Below are 18,637 nucleotides of genomic sequence, written 5' to 3'. Positions count from 1 at the left end.
CATAAGAAATGCTGTTCTAAAAGACTACAAGTCCCATGATGCTTTTGTAACTTGAAGTCATCGATTTGCCGGAAGTGTAGTTTTTAGAAACATAATTTTTGTTTCCGTAAAGAAAATGTGGATACAAAATATATTTTAATGGCTGTTTGATAAAGTGGCAGCACGTTCTAAAACTGTAGATTGGTCAAGTTATGAATATATCTTAAATTAGTTTCACTTTCAGTTTATACGTATTGAAAGTATGATACTACAACTACCACAATGCACCATTGCATTTTCTCCCAGGAAGAAACATGGCTGCCTACTGTTCAGCGACGGTATTTTTATTTACGTTTCGTTTGCTTTCTGTTTTAAGACAGACAGGGGACGAAAGAGCTTGTGTCAGAAGCCAATTTGAGTAACCTTTTAGTTCATTAAGTTGTCATAGTTTCGGTATAAAGGAGGTATTTCCTCGTGGAGACACCCACCGTTAACAGTCAGATTTTTTTTTAAATTTTCGCTGAGCTGTCAAGCTGCTCGTCTGCGATTGATTTGCCTTTGTTAGCGTGCTAAGCTAGCCCAAAACTACATAACTGCGATTCCAACGCGTACACAGCCGGTGCTAGTCGCGATGTTTAGCCCCGTGAATTCTTCTTATTTCAGAGTCAGTCCGGCCATTGTCAACAGAGAACTCGGCAAGACCAAGATGAGATAGCAAGAGGGCACGTCAGAGTGCTAACACACGTTTTACTGCGAGGCTGAATCCCAGCATAACTGAGAGAAAAACGGAGTAAATACAATAAAAAAAAACACGCACACAGCATGTTTGGGAATCTTTTCGAGGAAGAGGAGGAGGAGGGCTTCTCTTCAACTTCCTCCAAGGGAAGAGTAGCAAAGGGGGGAGATGAGCCACCTCCACCCCGAGGAAGGAGCAATCTGTGTGGCATCAAGAACCAGGGAGGGACCTGCTACCTCAACTCTCTGCTCCAGACCCTGCTGTTCACCCCCGAGTTCAGAGGTAAGGATGAGGGACATCAGTGCAGCAAATAATCTTTTTATTCTCTTTGCTTAATCACATGTGTGCTTGCAGAGGAGCTGTTCAGTTTGGGGGTAGATGAATTAGGATGTTTGGAGGACAAAGACAAACCAGAGGCAAAAGTAAGTCTTGCAAGGTGCCTGCAGGTGTAACCACTAATTTCATGTGTGTATTTGTGTGAGGTATAATGAGGTTTCTTCCTTTTTCTCCTCAGGTCAGAGTGATCCCACTGGAGCTTCAGAGACTGTTTGCCCGTCTGTTGCTTTTGGACCAGCAGAGCGCCTCCACTGCCGACCTCACTGACAGCTTTGGCTGGAACAGCAGCGAGGTCTGTGTCCATTATCTGTGACAGCGAGAAGGAGAAAGAGAGTCTCAAGTTGCAGTTTTCATTTCAGTGATTGATTTTCTTTTCAGTAATGCCAGGAAATGCACGCTGAAGTAAACAAAAGTGGGGTTTAAGCTTGCTATATAGTAACCTGGCAGCAATCTGACAAGAATTCCTATTAATCTGGAGGTGGTGAAGCTGCGTCAATGCAAAATTAATACATGAAGAAGAGAACAGAATATAAACAGACATCAGAAACCTTGTAAATGACATGTTTCAGGTCAAACCTGTGCATACAGTGACGCGATTAGACCTGAAGCAGTGCTCCAGAGCTATTGAAATGCGAAGTATGTGAGAGACCATGCATATAATAGACAAAAATGTTGGCAAATTTCTGTGTGTAAATGATTGATTTAATGGAAGGAGTGGCATGTGTTGTCCCTTTTTACTGCATGTTGGTTTTTATTGTGCTTCAAGTAAAGGCAGTGGTAAAGTGAAAGACTGAAGTGTGTTTTGTTGATAGTCACTGTTGTCCCAAAATGCATTTATTTCTCAAAAATAGCTCTTAGCAACTGGAAAAAAGGAGTAAATGTTGAAAAACATGGAAAGCGATAGCATAGTAAACAGAAATGCACATATGCAGCCTGCTGAGAGCTTTTTAAGTGAGGTTTGATGATGTTTCATCTGCTGACGTTTTGCATATTCGTTTCTTTAATCCAACAATGAGAACATTAAGCTATGAAAACTGTAGTTTAGTGTATGCACTGTATGGAAACGGGACACAGAATATGTTTGTCTGGCTCCAAATTGATCTTTTTTTTTTGTTGTGCTTTTTCAAGGGGACAAATCAGCATGATGTGCAGGAACTGAACAGGATTCTGTTCAGCGCCTTGGAGCACTCTCTTGTGGGCACCAGCGGCAGTACATTAATCCACCGGCTCTACCATGGGACCATCGTCAACAGCATTGTCTGCAAGGAGTGTGGAAATGTCAGCCAGAGACAGGTGTGTCTCTGTGTGAACTCTCCACAGGCCTCTGTGACCTGCCGTCTGTGTTTGAAACTATATCCTGTCCAAATATAAATACTTATCTGTCGTAAGCCAAGCAAGATTTAGATGTCTGACACTAAAAAAATAGATATTTCAGCAGAATAAATCTCCCTGCTAAATGTTAAGATTAAGATTACTAGTTCACTCAGTGTGTTTGTGCCCTCTTCAGGAGGACTTCCTGGACCTGACAGTGTGTGTTTGTGGTGTATCCAGCCTGGAAGAGGCTCTGTGGACCATGTTTGTGGAGGAAGAGTTGTTTGAGGGCAATAACCTGTACCGCTGTGCACAGTGTAACAGATTGGTCACTGCTGCCAAGGTCAGTGCCACCTTTCAGACTGTTAACACAACAGTAAAAGTTTTTTTTTTTTGCAATAAACCAGAAGAGAACATGTTCCTGTTTTTCAGTTTCAGTGTCTAAACAAGCTATGCCTCAAGCAGTTTAATAGAAAAGAGACTAAAAAAAAAAAAAAAGCAGGTTAAGAACTTGCACTTTGTGCCAACATATTTCTTGTTGCCATCAAAGATATGAATACATCTTTTGCTGTTTCTTACTTCCCTTTACTTTACTTTACCAGTCTGCCAAGCTGAAGAAGCTGCCTCCATTCATGACGATGTCTTTGCTGAGATTCAGCTTTGATTTTGCCAAATTTGAGCGATACAAGGAGACGGGTCGCTACAGCTTCCCCCTCACCATCAACTTACGACCTTTTTGTGAACAGGTACGTGAGAGGTTTCACCTGAACTTCTTCATTTATATTTGTAGATTTAGCACATTCAAGTGACTTTTTTTGGTCATTTTATTGGCGTCAGAGCCATTCTTATACTTATGCATATCAGAAGGTCTGTGTTACAATTATATGCATGTTGATAATTATTGTTTTTGTCCCTCACAGACTGATGGGGAGGACTCTGATTACACCTATGAGCTGTTCTCTGTCATCATCCATAAGGGCGGTTGCTATGGTGGCCATTACCACGCTTACATCAGAGATATTGATGAGCTCGGCCAATGGGAGCCACCGGTTAGAGAAAGAAAGAAACAAAAAAGAACAGCAAAAACATATTTCATTTACAAATAAGAAGCTTTTAGATGCACTGTTTTTTGTAATGGAATACACACTAGGAATTTTTTTACGTGCATTATTATCAGCAGAAGCTTATCAAAATCTGCAAGCATTTGAATGTACGCATTAGAAAAAGCAACAGCTCTGTTTATCATTGTTAGGAGGAGGACTGCAAACCCAAAACTCAGAAGAAAGTCAGGGAGGAGGTCAAGGAAGTGTGTGAGCCAAAACTTCAAGAAGATGACCCTTTGTCTGTCCTCATTGCTATTATTGCCCAGGTACAGCAAGAGAATTTCTACCTTTCTCTAAATTTTGACTGTTTCATACATGTTTTCTTTCTGGACACTGTAATTGCCATGATTTATGAATAAAGTGATTTTCCTTTGCTGTCCTCTAGGAGTCGTCAAAAAGTGTCTTGTTGGACCAACTAGGCCAAAAACTCATGGATAGAATTGGTTCATCCTGGAGCAAAAAGTTCAGAAAACACTATGGTCCCATTGGAAAGGTATTCCTGGTCTCTCTGTTAATAATCTGCAGTGTATGTTTGGTCCTGCTTTAAGTTTTCTCTGTTTCTCGTTCCTCTGTATACAATTGGTATCCTTTTTCTGATGCAGTTCCTACAGTCCCACAATGAAGTTTTCCTCTTGGTGTCTAATGGTACTCGGGTGGCACTGAAGACAAACCCGCCAAGCCCAGTGACTGAGCCTTCCAGCCAGGCAGAGCAGCCCACTAACTCTGATCCTTCAGCAGCTCCAAACCCGGGAGCTTCTGAACAGCAGCTTGGACCAAATCAGAAGCCAGAATCTAAACCAGAGGTATTACAACAAAAGCCTGTAGTAGACACTTTAACATGCATCCATCTAGTGTGAAGCCTTTTGAAGCCTTTATAGTTTTGTTTGCATCTCGCTTCCTGCTACACACCTTGTGGTTACTTTGATGCCGGTTTTCTCACGGTGCGTCTTCCTGTCTGTCAGCAGGGTAGCCACTGGTTTGACCTGAATGACTCCACCGTGACCTCCATCAGGGAGTCGGACATAGAGAAGCAGTTCCAGGGCAAAGAGAGCGCCTACATGCTGTTCTACAGGAAAACACAGCTGCACAGGCCCAGCGAAGGTAATGAACAGCATGTTTTGTATTTGTAATGGAAATATTATGTCTGCCTTGTTTGACCGGAGGAAGGAATGGAGGAGAGGTTTAATGGGTTCATGTAAAAGTAAGGATCAGGTAAATCTTTATTTAAGTTTTGTAACTAATTCATAGTTCTGAGATCCATCTGCTAATTTGAAAGTGGATTAATCACATTATATTTTGTCTTTTCCAGCTCTGAATAATCAGCAATATAAGATTCCTTCTCAACTCATTCAGATGGCTCAGGAGGAAAACCTCAAACTTCAGCAGATGCGGTATAGAAACTAATATTCACATTTACATATCACACAGTTATCACTGCATTTGGAGATCTGTAATAGCTTCTGACTCACAATGCATTCATTTCTATTTAATAACTCAATTTGTGGGTTAAAAAAAAGAGAAAAAAGGTGCATCAAAATGAGGTTGTTGCATAAAAAACTGAAGAGTCAACACTGTTTCTGTTATAGCGAGGAGTTTGAAGCTACCAATAACACGGTGGAGCTGCGTCTGCACCTGGCACCCTCCTATAAGTTAGAAAATGGAGCCCTGCAACCAGTCAGCAAAGAGTCAGACGGGAGAACTGCACTGAGTTTTGACCGTAGGAAGACGGTGGGAGACCTGCGATTAGCCATTTATCAGGTATGGTAATTCTGAAAACAACGGCTGCTGTGCTTTGATATCCTGAAAGCAGCAGTGAGAATAAACTGTCTGCTTGCATGCCTTTAGATGCAGGAACTCTGGGAAGGAGATATGGCGCTGACAGTTGCCAAAAGTCTTCCAGCAGGTTTACACCTCTACAATACTCTGACAGGTTAGCAGCTTGAAATGAAGTTTTTGAAAAAGCCTCGGTAGAATCCAGTGATGTGTTTGTTCTTGTACCTACATTCTGTTTTTCTTTACTTTCTACAGATGACAGTGTATCCCTCTACAGTGCAGGAATCTACACAAACACTGACCTGTTTGTGTGGAATGGCAGAGAAGTAAGAATAAGAGTAACTCAACATGTTAAATACAAGCTTGCTCAAATATGTACCATCTGCATAATTTATTTTTTATTATCCTTTATAATCCTTTCAGGTGTGTGGTGCAACTGTCCAAATTGGAGCCGAGTGGGAGCCCGTCCTTCTCACTGTCGTTCGTCCCTTTTTGGGGGAAGATGTAGAACATGAAGTGGAGGATGAGGCCGAGAGTGAGGAGAGCAAGGGAGGTTTTGAAAATGGGGGACCGGGGCTTAAAAGGGAGGCGAGAGGGTTTGCAGGTGGCGCGACTCTCGGGGAGGTGAAGGAGGCTCTGGGGGAGCCTAAGGAGAGCCTGCTGTGTCAGGAGCATAAGGGAGGAAAGAGAAAAGAGCAGGAGGCAGGAGAGGGAGGAGGGGCAAGTGGGTGGAGGGTGTTTCCCCCGGATGACATGCAGCGGACTCTGAAGGAGCTGTCGCTGAAAGATGGAGACGCTCTGTTGGTGTTGGAGCCGCAGTCGTTTGACAGCAGGTAACCTTTCTGTGAGGCTCTGTAGGCGCACGTGGTGTTCTTTGTGTTTGTTTTATGACTGACTTTTTAAAAACTGTCTTAGCGTGTTTACGCGAAACGGAGACGTTGTCACTGTGACCACACCGTCTGACTGCCGCTGGCTCCAGGTGGAGTTCAGACCTCATGTAAAGAGAGGGGAAGAAGTGGAGAAAGAGGACGAGAGGAAGAAAATTAAGGTTCCAGCAACAGGAAATATGGTCAGTACTTTATGCTGTTGTGTTTGCTCCTTCTGTTGTCGCTCCTTTTTATCACTTCAGTTAAGCATGACATGTTTCACCTGAAAATCATTAAACTTTTTTCAAATGTGTCTCTCCCACAGCTGCTGTCTGAGGTGAAACAGAGAGCTGTCGAGGAGCTGCAGCTACAGGAGCAAACCCCAGGCAAGATACTCAGTGTTACAGTACAATATCAGTACATAATCACTTAAAATATACAAGCACATTAAAGTTTGTTAAACTAATGAAATGTATGCAATTTAATATGGTTTTGCATATTTCTATCCTTGCAGTTAAACAACTGAGTGTAGTTGAATTCAACCAACATAATTAGATGACATTTTGGGATTCATTTTCAAATAAGTGTTAATTGTTATTTATCCAGAAAACTTCTTCTTCTTCAGGTTCCCATTTGTTATTGAGATTTATATACACTTTATGGCCGCTTTGTTTGGTATATCCAATCTAATGCAATCCAACAAAACTGCTAGATTTGTTCCTTTAAAGCAGGGGTGTCAAACTCATTTTGGTCCAGGGGCCGCATACGGCCTAATTTGATCTCAAAGGGGCCGGACCAGTAAACTTATAGCATAATTACCAAGAAGTAACAATAAGTCTAAGTTTTTCCGACGTTTTAGTGCAAAGGAGAACAAGTATATTAGAAAAAATGTCTTTTCCTATCGTTGTCCCGTGCATCGATTTAATGTCCATTATTTCCTCTGTAACGCTCAAATCAGAGTCCACTCCACAGATGAAAACGTCTAGCTGTGCAGTGTCCGTCATGTCTGTACTTTCATCAACAGCAAGAAAGTATGCAATAAACTCTTTGCTTCTTTCAGTCAACTGTGTTCTTAAATCAGCGGCCATCTGACAAACCCGATCAGCAACTTTGTTTCTACTCAGGCTTACATTTTCCAACATCTGCTTTTTGTGAGGACACCTTCAGCATACAGTTCTTCAGAAACTCTCCCTCGGTAAATGGCCTGATTTGGCTATCTCTTCTGCCACAATAAAGCTTGCTTTCACAGCAGCTTCACTTTGTGTTTTCGCTCTGGTGAAAAACGTCTGTTGAGATGTCAGATTCTTCTTTAACTCTTCTACTTTCTGTAGCTCCTGGTCTGCATGCAGGTTTTTCAGCTTGTCCTGATGTTTTGTCTCAAAGTGCCATCTTAGATTAAATTCCTTAATTACAGCCACATTAGCTCCACAAATAAGACACATGGCTTTACCGGCAATGCCAACATACATAAACTCAGCCTCCCATCGGCTTTGAAAGGCTCTGTTTTCGGAATCAACTTTTCCTTTCGTCATTGTTCAGGACGAGCTTTGACGTTACAATAAGGCTGCAGACAATAACAGACGCTTAACTGAAATGACGCGTAAATGTTCCCAGCTAACCTATCATTCAGCAAGGCAGCTGTTGCGCTGCATTATGGGATCTGTAGTTTGTGTGTTATCAGTGCTTCATATCGTCGGGCCATTAATAACAATAATAACTAGAAAAGCACTCGGACAGCGCAGACCTCCGCCAGGCCATCTGTCTGTCTGTCTGTTTGTCTGTTAACAGCATAACTCAGAAAGTCATGGACGGATTTTCACTAAATTTTTACAGGATGTCCGGAAGAGCAAAAGTAACAATCGATCAGATTTTGGAGGTGATCGGGATCACCGTCTGGATTCAGGATTTTTTTGAAGGACTCTGTACAATTGAGAGATGGCCGCCACTTTTGCTCTTCCGGACATTCTGTAAAAATTTGGTGAAAATCCGTCCATGACTTTTTGAGTTATGCTGTTAACAGACAGACAGACAGACAGACAGACAGACAGACAGACAGACTCCGATGATTACATAACCTCCTGGCGGAGGTAATAAATCAATGTAAAATGACCTTGCGGGCCGGATATGGCCCGCACCTTGAGTTTGACACGTGCTTTAAAGGCATAGTGCATCAGTGGATGAACCAAAATAAGGGACCGATTATTGGTATTCAAGGTGACTGTAAAAATGAAAGTGTTTTCAAAATTTATCCTTCCATGTGGATTGACTAATGCTTCTGAAGTTCAACCAGTCCATAATGCTGTGGGCGTCTCATTACTTGAGATCACAGAGTGGTGACTACAAATAGAAGAGCTAAAGTACTGCATTTTTAAATACATTTATTTTATTGAGAACTGGTTAAAAATGATTTGGGCAGCCTCAAAATGTAAAAAAAAATATATTTACAGTGCTTTGAGACCTTTCTTCTGTTTCCTCAAATAATATTTCTGTCTTGGCTACTGTCCAGGCAGTTATAAAAATGTATGTATTTTTGTTTTTCAGTTCTTCCACTTACTTTTTCAAAGTTTTCCTTCTTACATCAGCTGTTATTTGTTTCTTGCTGACCAGGTGCACAGTACTGTCTGAGGCAGGTCGACTGCACAGGGAAACTCCTTCCTCCGGGTACTGTTTCATTTCTTACCTGGGGGTGACTTTAATGGTTTAGATCACTTAGAGCTGGAAATCCCCCTCATTTTAACAAAATATTAAGATACCCTTTCTTTAACACTGTCCCCTTGTTAAATGTTTAAAAGGTACTCCCCCTGCTTGTAATTTTTCTTCTCTTCATGTGTCTTTGAAGTGTTGGAACACGTGTATGAAGTGCACTTGTGTTGTCTTCCCCTGGTTTACCTGACAGTTTGTGAGGAGCTGAGTGTTCGGGATGCAGGAGTACGACTCATGACCACACTGACTCTCTGTCCGGGAAAAGGCCCCGGGGCATCACAGGTGTGTCTTTTATTTGAACTCTGCAGTAAAACGGCTTGTGTTTTGCAGCTGCACCGATGAAAGTTACAGAACCTTTAATTGCATCCTACAATTTAAAGCAAATCAAGGAGCTATGAGTGTTTAAATTGCTTGATTGAAGTTAAAAGATTTCTTTTCTGGCTCTCTGCAGCTTTTCTTGCACTTTACTGTGGGTACAGCGCCCTCTGCTGGCATGGAGATGGACATAATTGTGGAGAAGACTTGCACTGTAAAAGAGGTAGAGAAGTAAAAATGTTCTTCTATTTATTTAGTAAACATTCATGTTATGCCTCATTACATCTATGTGTGCTTTTAACAATTCATTTTTTGATTGCGTTTTACAGTGTCTGAAGGCAATGCTGGATGCTGTTGGACTTGACGGTAAAACTGCACACATTCTAGACTCAGCTGTTATGAATTTAGCATTTCTACATTCATAAAAACGGTTTGCTATTAATGTCATTTCATTTTGTGTTTGCAGGCACCTGTTGGCACTTGAGGAGGCTTGATTGGTGTGAGGAGGTTGGAGAGCCACTTATGGATGAGGTGAGTACCTGACTGTCGTAAATAACATGTCACATCTAAACCAAACATCCTTTTACGCCATTAATCTGCTTACTTTTCCCACACATTTTTAAGTTTGTCTGAAAGCTACTAAAACGCTAAACTCTGAACGAAATGACTTAAAATTGAACAGTTTGTAAAGGAATAAATAGAATTGCACCTGAAGATGTTGGGATGCAGCTAGTCAACATTTAGAGTTACTTAAACAATGAATCCATCATCAGAATAGCTGCAAACTGTCTATACAGCCAAGTGACCAATTTAAAGGAAAACCTGAAAGTTTGACCCCCTACAGTGAGGATGTCTGATGGCTCTATTATGCTGTGGGGGGGCATTCTGGACCATGGTTTAGGTCTCTTACGGGGTGACAGTGCCCCCGTATATAGTCGGTCACAGTTTCAAAATGACGTGAATCATATGCTATGACCTTCACAGTCACCAGATCTCAACCTAATTAAACAGCTACAGGAGATTTTGGACCGAAATTTTATCATCAACCAGGGAAAACCTTTTGGAAGAATGTTGTTCCATCCTTGCAATGACGTTTCAATGACTTGTAGAATGACTGTCAAGTTGTATTGAAGCTATTCTGGCTGCACATTGTGACCAAACAGCTTATTATGATACTTCATTTTGCTTTTTCAGAAAGGTAGTGTCTACAGATACAGACCCGTACCCGTAGCCTGTGGCCTACGGATACGACACTTTACCTTACCATAAATATTAATGAGACGAACATGAATATTAATGAGTCGGCTGATGAACGCGCTTTGTGATTGGCTGGTAATCCGACGTACATAAATATTAATGAGCCGGCTTGGTAATCCGAGTGATGAAGGCGCTTCCCTGATTCGAAGTGAATCTGCGTGCCGAGCCTGTCATGTCAGTCATCTGCTGTTCTCTTTTCTATCATGCATAATGTCTTATAAATATCATTATCTGACTTTTTCACGGACAGCGATTTGGGGGTTGGAATCAGCACTACTATTAAAAATAGCAAAACTTTACACACGTGGACAAAATTGTTGGTACCCCTCAGTTAAAGAAGGAAAAACCCACAATTCTCACTGAAATCACTTGAAACTCACAAAAGTAACAATAAATAAAAATTTATTGAAAATTAAATAATCAAAATCAGCCATCACTTTTGAATTGTTGATTAACATAATTATTTAAAAAAACAAACTAATGAAATAGGGCTGGACAAAAATGATGGTACCCATAACTTAATATTTTGTTGCACAACCTTTTGAGGCAATCACTGCAATTAAACGATTTCTGTATTTGTCAATGAGCGTTCTGCAGCTGTCAACAGGTATTTTGGCCCACTCCTCATGAGCAACCAGCTCCAGTTGTCTCAGGTTTGATGGGTGTCTTCTCCAAATGGCATGTTTCAGCTCCTTCCACATATGTTCAATGGGATTCAGATCTGGGCTCATAGAAGGCCACTTTAGAATAGTCCAACGCTTTTCTCTCAGCCATTCTTGGCTGTGTGTTTTGGATCGTTGTCCTGTTGGAAGACCCATGACCTGCGACTGAGACCAAGCTTTCTGACACTAGGCAGCACATTTCTCTCCAGAATGCCTTGATAGTCTTCAGATTTCATCGTACCTTGCACACTTTCAAGACACCCTGTGCCAGATGCAGCAAAGCAGCCCCAAAACATTACTGAGCCTCCTCCATGTTTCACCGTAGGGACAGTGTTCTTTTCTTCGTATGCTTGGTTTTTGAGTCTATGAACATAGAGTTGATGTGCCTTACCAAAAAGCTCCAGTTTGGTCTCATCTGTCCAAAGGACATCTCCCAGAAGCTTTGTGGCTTGTCAACATGCATTTTTGCAAATTCCAGTCTCGCTTTTTTATGAGTTTTTTTCAGCAGTGGTGTCCTCCTTGGTCGTCTCCCATGAAGTCCACTTTGGCTCAAACAACGACGAATGGTGCGATCTGACACTGATGTACCTTGGCCTTGGAGTTCACCTTTAATTTCTTTGGAGGTTGCTCTGGGCTCTTTGGATACAATTCCAACGATCCGTCTCTTCAATTTGTCATCAATTTTCCTCTTGCGGCCACGTCCAGGGAGGTTGGCTACTGTCCCGTGGGTCTTGAACTTCTGAATAATATGAGCCACTGTTGTCACAGGAACTTCAGGCTGTTTAGAGATGGTCTTATAGCCTTTACCTTTAAGATGTTTGTCTATAATTTTTTTCGGATGTCCTGGGACAATTCTCTCCTTCGCTTTCTGTTGTCCATGTTCAGTGTGGTACACACCTTTTCACCAAACAGCAGGGTGACTACTTGTCTCCCTTTAAATAGGCAGACTGACTGATTATGAGTTTGGAAACACCTGTGATGTCAATTAAATGACACACCTGAGTTAATCATGTCACTCTGGTCAAATAGTTTTCAATCTTTTATAGAGGTACCATCATTTTTGTCCAGGCCTGTTTCATTAGTTTGTTTTTTTAAATAATTATGTTAATCAACAATTCAAAAGTGATGGCTGTTTTTGATTATTTAATTTTCAATAAATTTTTATTTATTGTTACTTTTGTGAGTTTCAAGTGATTTCAGTGAGAATTGTGGGTTTTTCCTTCTTTAACTGAGGGGTACCAACAATTTTGTCCACGTGTGTATATTCACGTGACCCTGTTCTAATAAAGCACAAACGGCAAACAAAACAAATGGCGGAACTAACAGCCAGCAAACTACAAGTATTTTTTTTACCTTCAAAAGTAGCGACAGACTATTACATACTAACAACCTAAACAAAACCCTGACGTATTTTCTACGTCTGTCAACACAGACACTGCACGTCAGTCACTTTAATGTTAGCGGACTCTGTTGAATGGCTAAGTTACATAACCACAAACAAATCTCACAATATCACAGTAAATCGAGTTTGTGGTTTTTTTTAATTCATGCCGAATTAAAGAGCTGCTCCTCACCATTCACGAGTGTTTGTTTCATATTCGACATCCTTTACTTTATCTTGTAAATTAGCGTCCGAAATTAAATGGGAACATTTGCAATGGAGTTCGTCAGCCGCTTCCACCACTGAACGCGGTAAACCAATTAATAGGAACTGGACTTCAAACAATTTATACACGGCGTCTAAAAGCGTAAAAACTGCAATGTCTAAAGTGTGAGAGGAGACGGTGTATTTTTGGTTAAATTATACAATGTTCGCCGTCAAAGTCATCCATATAAACTGCCTGTAATGTGCAGCAAATAGTAGTTAACTGGCGCCAGCTCTTCAGTGACCGTAACGGGTCCGTACCTCTAGTACAGATGCTACGGGTACGGGTCCGTACCCGTAGCATCAACCTTTCAGAAATTAGTAACCCGTCTATAGTTGATTACTTTACTTGGTGGCTAAGTGATTATTTCAAGAATTGTTGTCTGTAGTTGTGTCATACTGTGTACTTAGCAGAGGTTACCCACATATATTCTCAAATCTGATAACCCTCAAACCTTTGCTACCACTTGTTAACAAAACCTTTTTCTTCTCAGGATGCTTCTTTGATAGAGCTGAAGATCAGCAATGGAGAGACATTAGTCGTCACAGAAGGACATTTGCCTCCGAAGGTACTTTAATGCTTTGACTCTGTTGGTAGATTCATGATGTATTGTAGCTTTAAAGCATTTCTCGTTATTCTTTGTTTGTCTTTTTCTTTCAGGGTTTTCTCAAAATGCCTGTGTGGCTGTATGTGGATCCAAAAAACACGGTATCAGATTTCAATCACACTGACAACGGCCCTGCTGAGGAGCAGATGCTGGAGATTGTGACTGCTGGTGAGACACCCAGTCAGTCGCCTCCTGTTTGTGGCGGAAACACTGCAGAGCTGAGAAATGTGGGGCAGGTGGAGATATCAGACGAGGCCACGCTGGAGGATCTCAAGACTCAGGTAGAGTTGTCAGGTCATGTGTGTATTCAGGTAGTCGAGTAATCCTTCAAGACCACATTCCAGAGACTTCATTTTCATTATAATTACTCAGAAACCAGCCACAACTAACCACATGACAAAAAGAATGTCAGTTTTCTTTGTATAGAATCTCTGTATCTGATAGTGGAGCTTTGTGTTGCAGGTGATGACGCTGCCCGCTCTCCAGGATGTGTGTTTGCCGACTACTATGTTCATGCGTGTGTGGCAGCTGGAGGGACGGAGGCTGGCCCGCATCCTCAGAGGACAGCAAGTAACACTCAGGTCTGAACACTTGCAAATTTCCGACATTAACGACAGATGCAGAACATGGAGTCATTGCTCTGTTTGGTTTGTTTTGCTCAGGAAGTTGAAGCTGACCAGCGGTTCGGATATTTGCGCGCAGCAGCTTCTGAAAGAGGAAGATCTCGGGTAACTTTGCACTTTTACTTGCTGCTTGAAATACTTAAATTCCATGTTTTACACCTTTGACCTTCATTTCTTCTCGTTCACAAGGCTGAAGGAGGTGCTGCTGAATGTGAAGATGGGCGTGCCGGGGGAGAGGTGTTACTACCCTCCAGAGGAGCTGGTTTGGGATGCGTCCCATGATTCCTCTCCTCGCTCTCTGCGCATCTGTCTGGCTGCACACTACGGCCTCTCTCCTGATGCTCTGCTGCTGGCTAAACACCAGCCAGACAAGCACATCTGGGAAGAAATCTCCAACTGGGTAAGATTTTAGGGGAGGAATATTTTGTAAAGTAGCCTAGTTTGAGAGTTGGAGATGATTGCACATGCACTGTCTGGTTCAGTAGACAGATGAAATGGTAAAACAAAAAGTAAAGACAGCTTGAGAAGATTATTAAGAGAGTAAAGTTGGCTGCAAGAAAAAACAATTTTATTTATGTAGCACCCCTAAGAAGAGCATTCACAAGGTGCTTTGACAGTCAAAACATGCAGACACAGAGACAATCAAGCACGGCATAAGGCAGTAAGTTAAGTGAATAACTAGCTTGATTGGGACACATGTCAAACAAAGGAACCAGGCAGTTTAATAATTAAAGAATAAGATTAAAGATTAAAAGTTAGAAATTAAAGAATTCTCATTATGTAGCAAAGAACGGCTCACAAGTGTTTGCATTCTCACGTGTTTTGCTTATAAATTGCCATTCTTTTACTGAATAGCGCGTCTTTTACTGTCAGACTCAGCAGGTTTCCAAAAAGAAGAAGAAGAAAAAGGCCGATTCGCTACTGGGAGCACCATTCCACTTCAAAGATGGCGACACTATCGGCATCAAGGTATTAATAAAGCTCTATTTGTTAAATAAACTATTGATATTGTGTCTGAAATCCTGATTTTCTTCTTTATGCTATTTCAGAACCTTTTGATAGACAACAACAGGGGCTTCATCACGCTGGAGGATGAGCAGGGCCAGCAGAGGCTCAGAGAGCAGGCAGAGCAACGCAGGAAAGGGTGGGACCTGAATGCAGCCGCAGGGAAAATGATAGTTACTTTCTGATGAATTTATGGCTTAACAGATGTTGCTGATGAAATCCACTGCAAAAGGAGAGAAAAAATCCAGCAAATGTACAGCTCATGTTTAGTGTCCATTAGTTGTGTTTGTGCTTCATGTTGTGACTTTTTATCCCTCTTGATGACTCTTGGTATCTCTCTGGCTTATTTCCAGAGGGCAGGCTGCAGTCTCTGATGTTTCTGGATCACAGAAGAAGACTGGACAAACCAAATCCAGGAAACCAGAGGTGGCACTCTCAATCAATGTTGGGGTATTCAGATAGCACCCGTCTTCCATCTGTGCATGGACAAGTCAGGACTACTTACAGCACTACATGCACAGACACACACTGAGATGCCACATTGCGGTGAGGACAATCCAACTGGAGTCAGTTTTGTGCCATTTTTTTTTTTTCGAGTGTTGTCTGCATCCTGTCATTCTCCACGAATCTGTTGAACCTAACTAAAATCAAACCCTCAATTCCTTCCTGATTCTTATTATTCTAAACAGAAGGAATTTTGATTTTGGTATTTTGATTTGCTGTTTTGTAACCGACTGTAATTTGCATTGTTATGCAGTTTATCCACTTATGATCTTTATCTAATTGAAATTGCTGTGTTTTTTTTATTTTCTGAGGGGAAAACATTAAGACACCTCCAGGAAAGCTTCTTTTGCTGCATGGATCAGTAGTTTTGTAATATTATACTGTAAGTTGCCTAGAAAACTGTTTCTACTTTGAGTGTGGATTTTTTATTGTTTTTTTTGCTATCACAGACATTTAGTTATCTTAATACTTGTGCTAACTGGAGTTTCCATGAATTTTAAAGCAGTCAGGGTAGAAATTTAGACTGTAGCCACCACCCAGTGGCTTTTACGTTCTGGCTTCCTTCAACAAATTGTCCTCTACGACAAACCACCGAAGAAGGGAATCGCCTTCGCTAAGTCCTGATGTTCTTTATAAGGTAACTGGTTGTGAAATAAGTGACTCATTTTTATCATAAAACTGTCATTGTGCAGCATGAACAGAAATATTTCCCTCTATCATCAAAGGGTGAGTTTTAGATTAATAAGGAGAGGGGAGACAGGCCTTAATGTGGAGAAGCCTCAGTGCTGCTCTGTGCCCCCTACCTCACTCTCTACCTCTCTTACGCTACCTCTTATGCCCTGGTGTTTTTTTTGTTTAACTCATAGTTCTTTCTGTCATTATTTTTTTTTTCTAACCCTGAATCTATTACAGTAAAACACAGTTAACGTATTGGGACAATAATTATTTAATGTAGCTTAGCTGACCCTTATTGGGCATTTCCCAGCCTTTAGAACTAACAATTAAAAGGGGCCACCTACTTTTCTTTCCCCTTTATTTGTAATTTCGTATTCAAATTAATTGTATGGAGCAGAATCAATGTGTTATATAACTGTTTAAAGATGCCAGATGAATTCGCAGTTCACTTCTGCTTCAGAAATATACTGTAAACCCCGAAATTTCATTGTGGAACATTGATTTTTTTTCTTTTTAGTTGCATGCACTATACTATATGTAAACTTCAGGGAATTGGAAAAAGATTAAAAAGTAACAGAAGAATTATGAAATGTGATGGGGTTTTGGGGAGGAATTTAATTTTATTATGAAAGATTTTCTTAAGCTGCTGCATACATTAATCTGGCCTCGAACAGTGCCAAGAATTTGCAAACAGAAGTTTAATCTATTTGTCTGGAGGAGTTACATAAAATGTTTTGACAGTATACTCAACAATAGTGGAATTTCATTTTGTATCATAAAGTATCAGTTACTAGTATTAATGATTACATCTTTGGTGTTATTGATAAGGACTGATCTGCTGTATTGTAACAGTGGACATCTGTTTGTATTCATGTCAGACTGTATTTGCACAAAGTATTTTATGAACAATAAAGGTATGCAGTAGGAGCTGTCAGTCGTGTCGTGTTAATCACGCCTAATTGGAATCACAGTGCTTTACTACAGATTCTAATGGCTCTCTGTGAATGTTGGTCCATTGGTTCAGGTTGAAATATCTCAACAGCAGGATCATTTCTAATGACTTTTACTGAGCCCCTGATCTTTACCCTGGTACTACCAGCGAGTTGTCATGGTAACTATGTCTATCTATGGATTTACACATAATTTTGAACAGCCATTCATGGTACCCAAAGAATATATCCTTGTGATTTTGTCAACTCTGTAACTTTTCCTTCATTGCCAGAAGATGCAGACATTTCCAGTTTGATTAAAATTCGTGCACTGGTGGTCATAAAGTTTAGTACATGTCTTATTGTCCCCGCAGAAGGGCAATAAACAGCTATTGTCTTATAATCCTTTTCTATGTGAGTTTTCATGCAGGTGATCCCTGTACCTACAAACAAGATTTACAACCACCCAAGCTGTAGTTGTATTTAGCTTAGCACTAATTACCAACATAAGCATGCTAGTATGCTGAGCTAAAGTAAACACGTTGGCATTGTCATATGAGGGTGTAATCATTTAGTACAGCCCAACCAAGGCACTAATTTGTTTTTTATTGCCTTTGCTTGCCTGTGATGTGAATTTAAAGGGCACTTTTTATGCTGCCAGGAACCAAAACATGTAATTTTTTGACAGTGCTCCAGTTAAAATGTAGCATGTACCATGACCATAAAGGCTACCAAAAGGCTACTTACATGCCACTGTGGTGACTTACAGGAGAATATAATTTTTCATGATACTCTAATTAAATAAGGGAATTTTACTCGGTCAAAAATGTCCATGTAAGTAGCTTTTTTTTGTTGCTCTATTTATAATTGCACTTTTGACAATGCCAAAATCTGCCAAAACACAAATTTGTATGGGACTGAAAAGACAGATTTTGTTTTTTTAACCTCTTCCACACTCAAAAGCTACCAAGATGTTACTTTTTATGCAGCTCTTGCGACTTTAACATTCAGTAATGTCAAAAACACCATCCTGACAGTTTTAGTTTTTACGGTAATTTTATTTTTCAATTATTTACTTACTTTACTTACTAATTAAAATAGCATTTTGTTGTTGTTGTTGTTGTTGTTGTTTTACTACAAAAAGCAGCTTTTCATGACAGTCTTATCAAAATATGCTGTCAAAAGTGCCAAAATGCTACCTTTCTCACTGCTTTTTAAGCCACTTTAGTTAAAGGCCATTTTTTTACACTTTCAAAAGCTGCCAGAACATCACTTATTTTTTATGCCACTCTGGTTAATTAAAGTAAAATGTCACTTTTTGTGGTGTTTAAAATAAACAATGCTTTTTATGCTGCTAAAAATGTGAGTATTGTTTTAATGAAAGACCTTTAATGTCACTAATTAACTTATTTCCTTTTTCCACCATGAAAAGCTAATACAGTGCTCCTGTTTATATAGTGCTGTGGACTTAAGGACTTAACAGCAAATTCTGCTTTTTATGGCATCATTTTTAATAAACGCTTTTTATATTCCAAGTTGTAAAAAAAAAGGCCTTCATGACAGGTTTACAATGTTATATATTTGTTTGTGCTTTAAAAAAAAACACT

At 40.5% G+C, this 18,637-nt stretch overlaps 1 protein-coding gene across 2 annotated transcripts; it reads left to right on the top strand.

Moving 5' to 3' along the window:
* Positions 1-275: 275 nt before the first annotated feature.
* On the top strand, positions 276-17,028 carry usp40 (ubiquitin specific peptidase 40). 2 transcript variants are annotated; one of them, XM_022201110.2, is made up of 31 exons: positions 276-997; positions 1,070-1,137; positions 1,230-1,343; positions 2,180-2,344; positions 2,559-2,705; positions 2,965-3,108; positions 3,283-3,411; positions 3,615-3,731; positions 3,851-3,958; positions 4,068-4,268; positions 4,431-4,566; positions 4,775-4,856; positions 5,052-5,223; positions 5,311-5,395; positions 5,494-5,564; positions 5,662-6,071; positions 6,154-6,307; positions 6,430-6,490; positions 8,712-8,765; positions 9,001-9,089; positions 9,259-9,345; positions 9,452-9,488; positions 9,589-9,653; positions 13,181-13,255; positions 13,348-13,575; positions 13,757-13,875; positions 13,957-14,022; positions 14,107-14,317; positions 14,791-14,886; positions 14,967-15,061; positions 15,276-17,028. In XM_022201110.2, the coding sequence occupies exons 1-31, from the start codon at positions 802-804 to the stop codon at positions 15,382-15,384; spliced, it is 3,891 nt and encodes a 1,296-aa protein (XP_022056802.2). In that variant the 5' UTR covers positions 276-801; the 3' UTR covers positions 15,385-17,028. The 2 variants fall into 2 exon arrangements, with proteins under 2 accessions (XP_022056802.2, XP_022056801.2); XM_022201109.2 differs by having other exon boundaries at positions 4,428-4,566.
* The last annotated feature ends 1,609 nt before the right edge of the window (positions 17,029-18,637 follow it).

The sequence above is a fragment of the Acanthochromis polyacanthus genome, chromosome 1, assembly GCF_021347895.1.
Source record: "Acanthochromis polyacanthus isolate Apoly-LR-REF ecotype Palm Island chromosome 1, KAUST_Apoly_ChrSc, whole genome shotgun sequence".
Classification (NCBI taxonomy): Eukaryota; Metazoa; Chordata; class Actinopteri; family Pomacentridae; genus Acanthochromis; species Acanthochromis polyacanthus.
Note: the sequence above shows the minus strand (reverse complement) of the source record. Positions and strands in the feature narration are given on the sequence as shown.

Excerpts from the sequence above, each read along its gene's own strand:
- usp40 (XM_022201109.2), top strand. The coding sequence starts at position 802 with ATGTTTGGGAATCTTTTCGAGGAAGAGGAGGAGGAGGGCTTCTCTTCA. Across the intron at positions 6,308-6,429 it reads TTCCAGCAACAGGAAATATG|CTGCTGTCTGAGGTGAAACA; the intron begins GTCAGTACTTTA and ends TCTCTCCCACAG. Across the intron at positions 14,887-14,966 it reads GCGACACTATCGGCATCAAG|AACCTTTTGATAGACAACAA; the intron begins GTATTAATAAAG and ends ATGCTATTTCAG.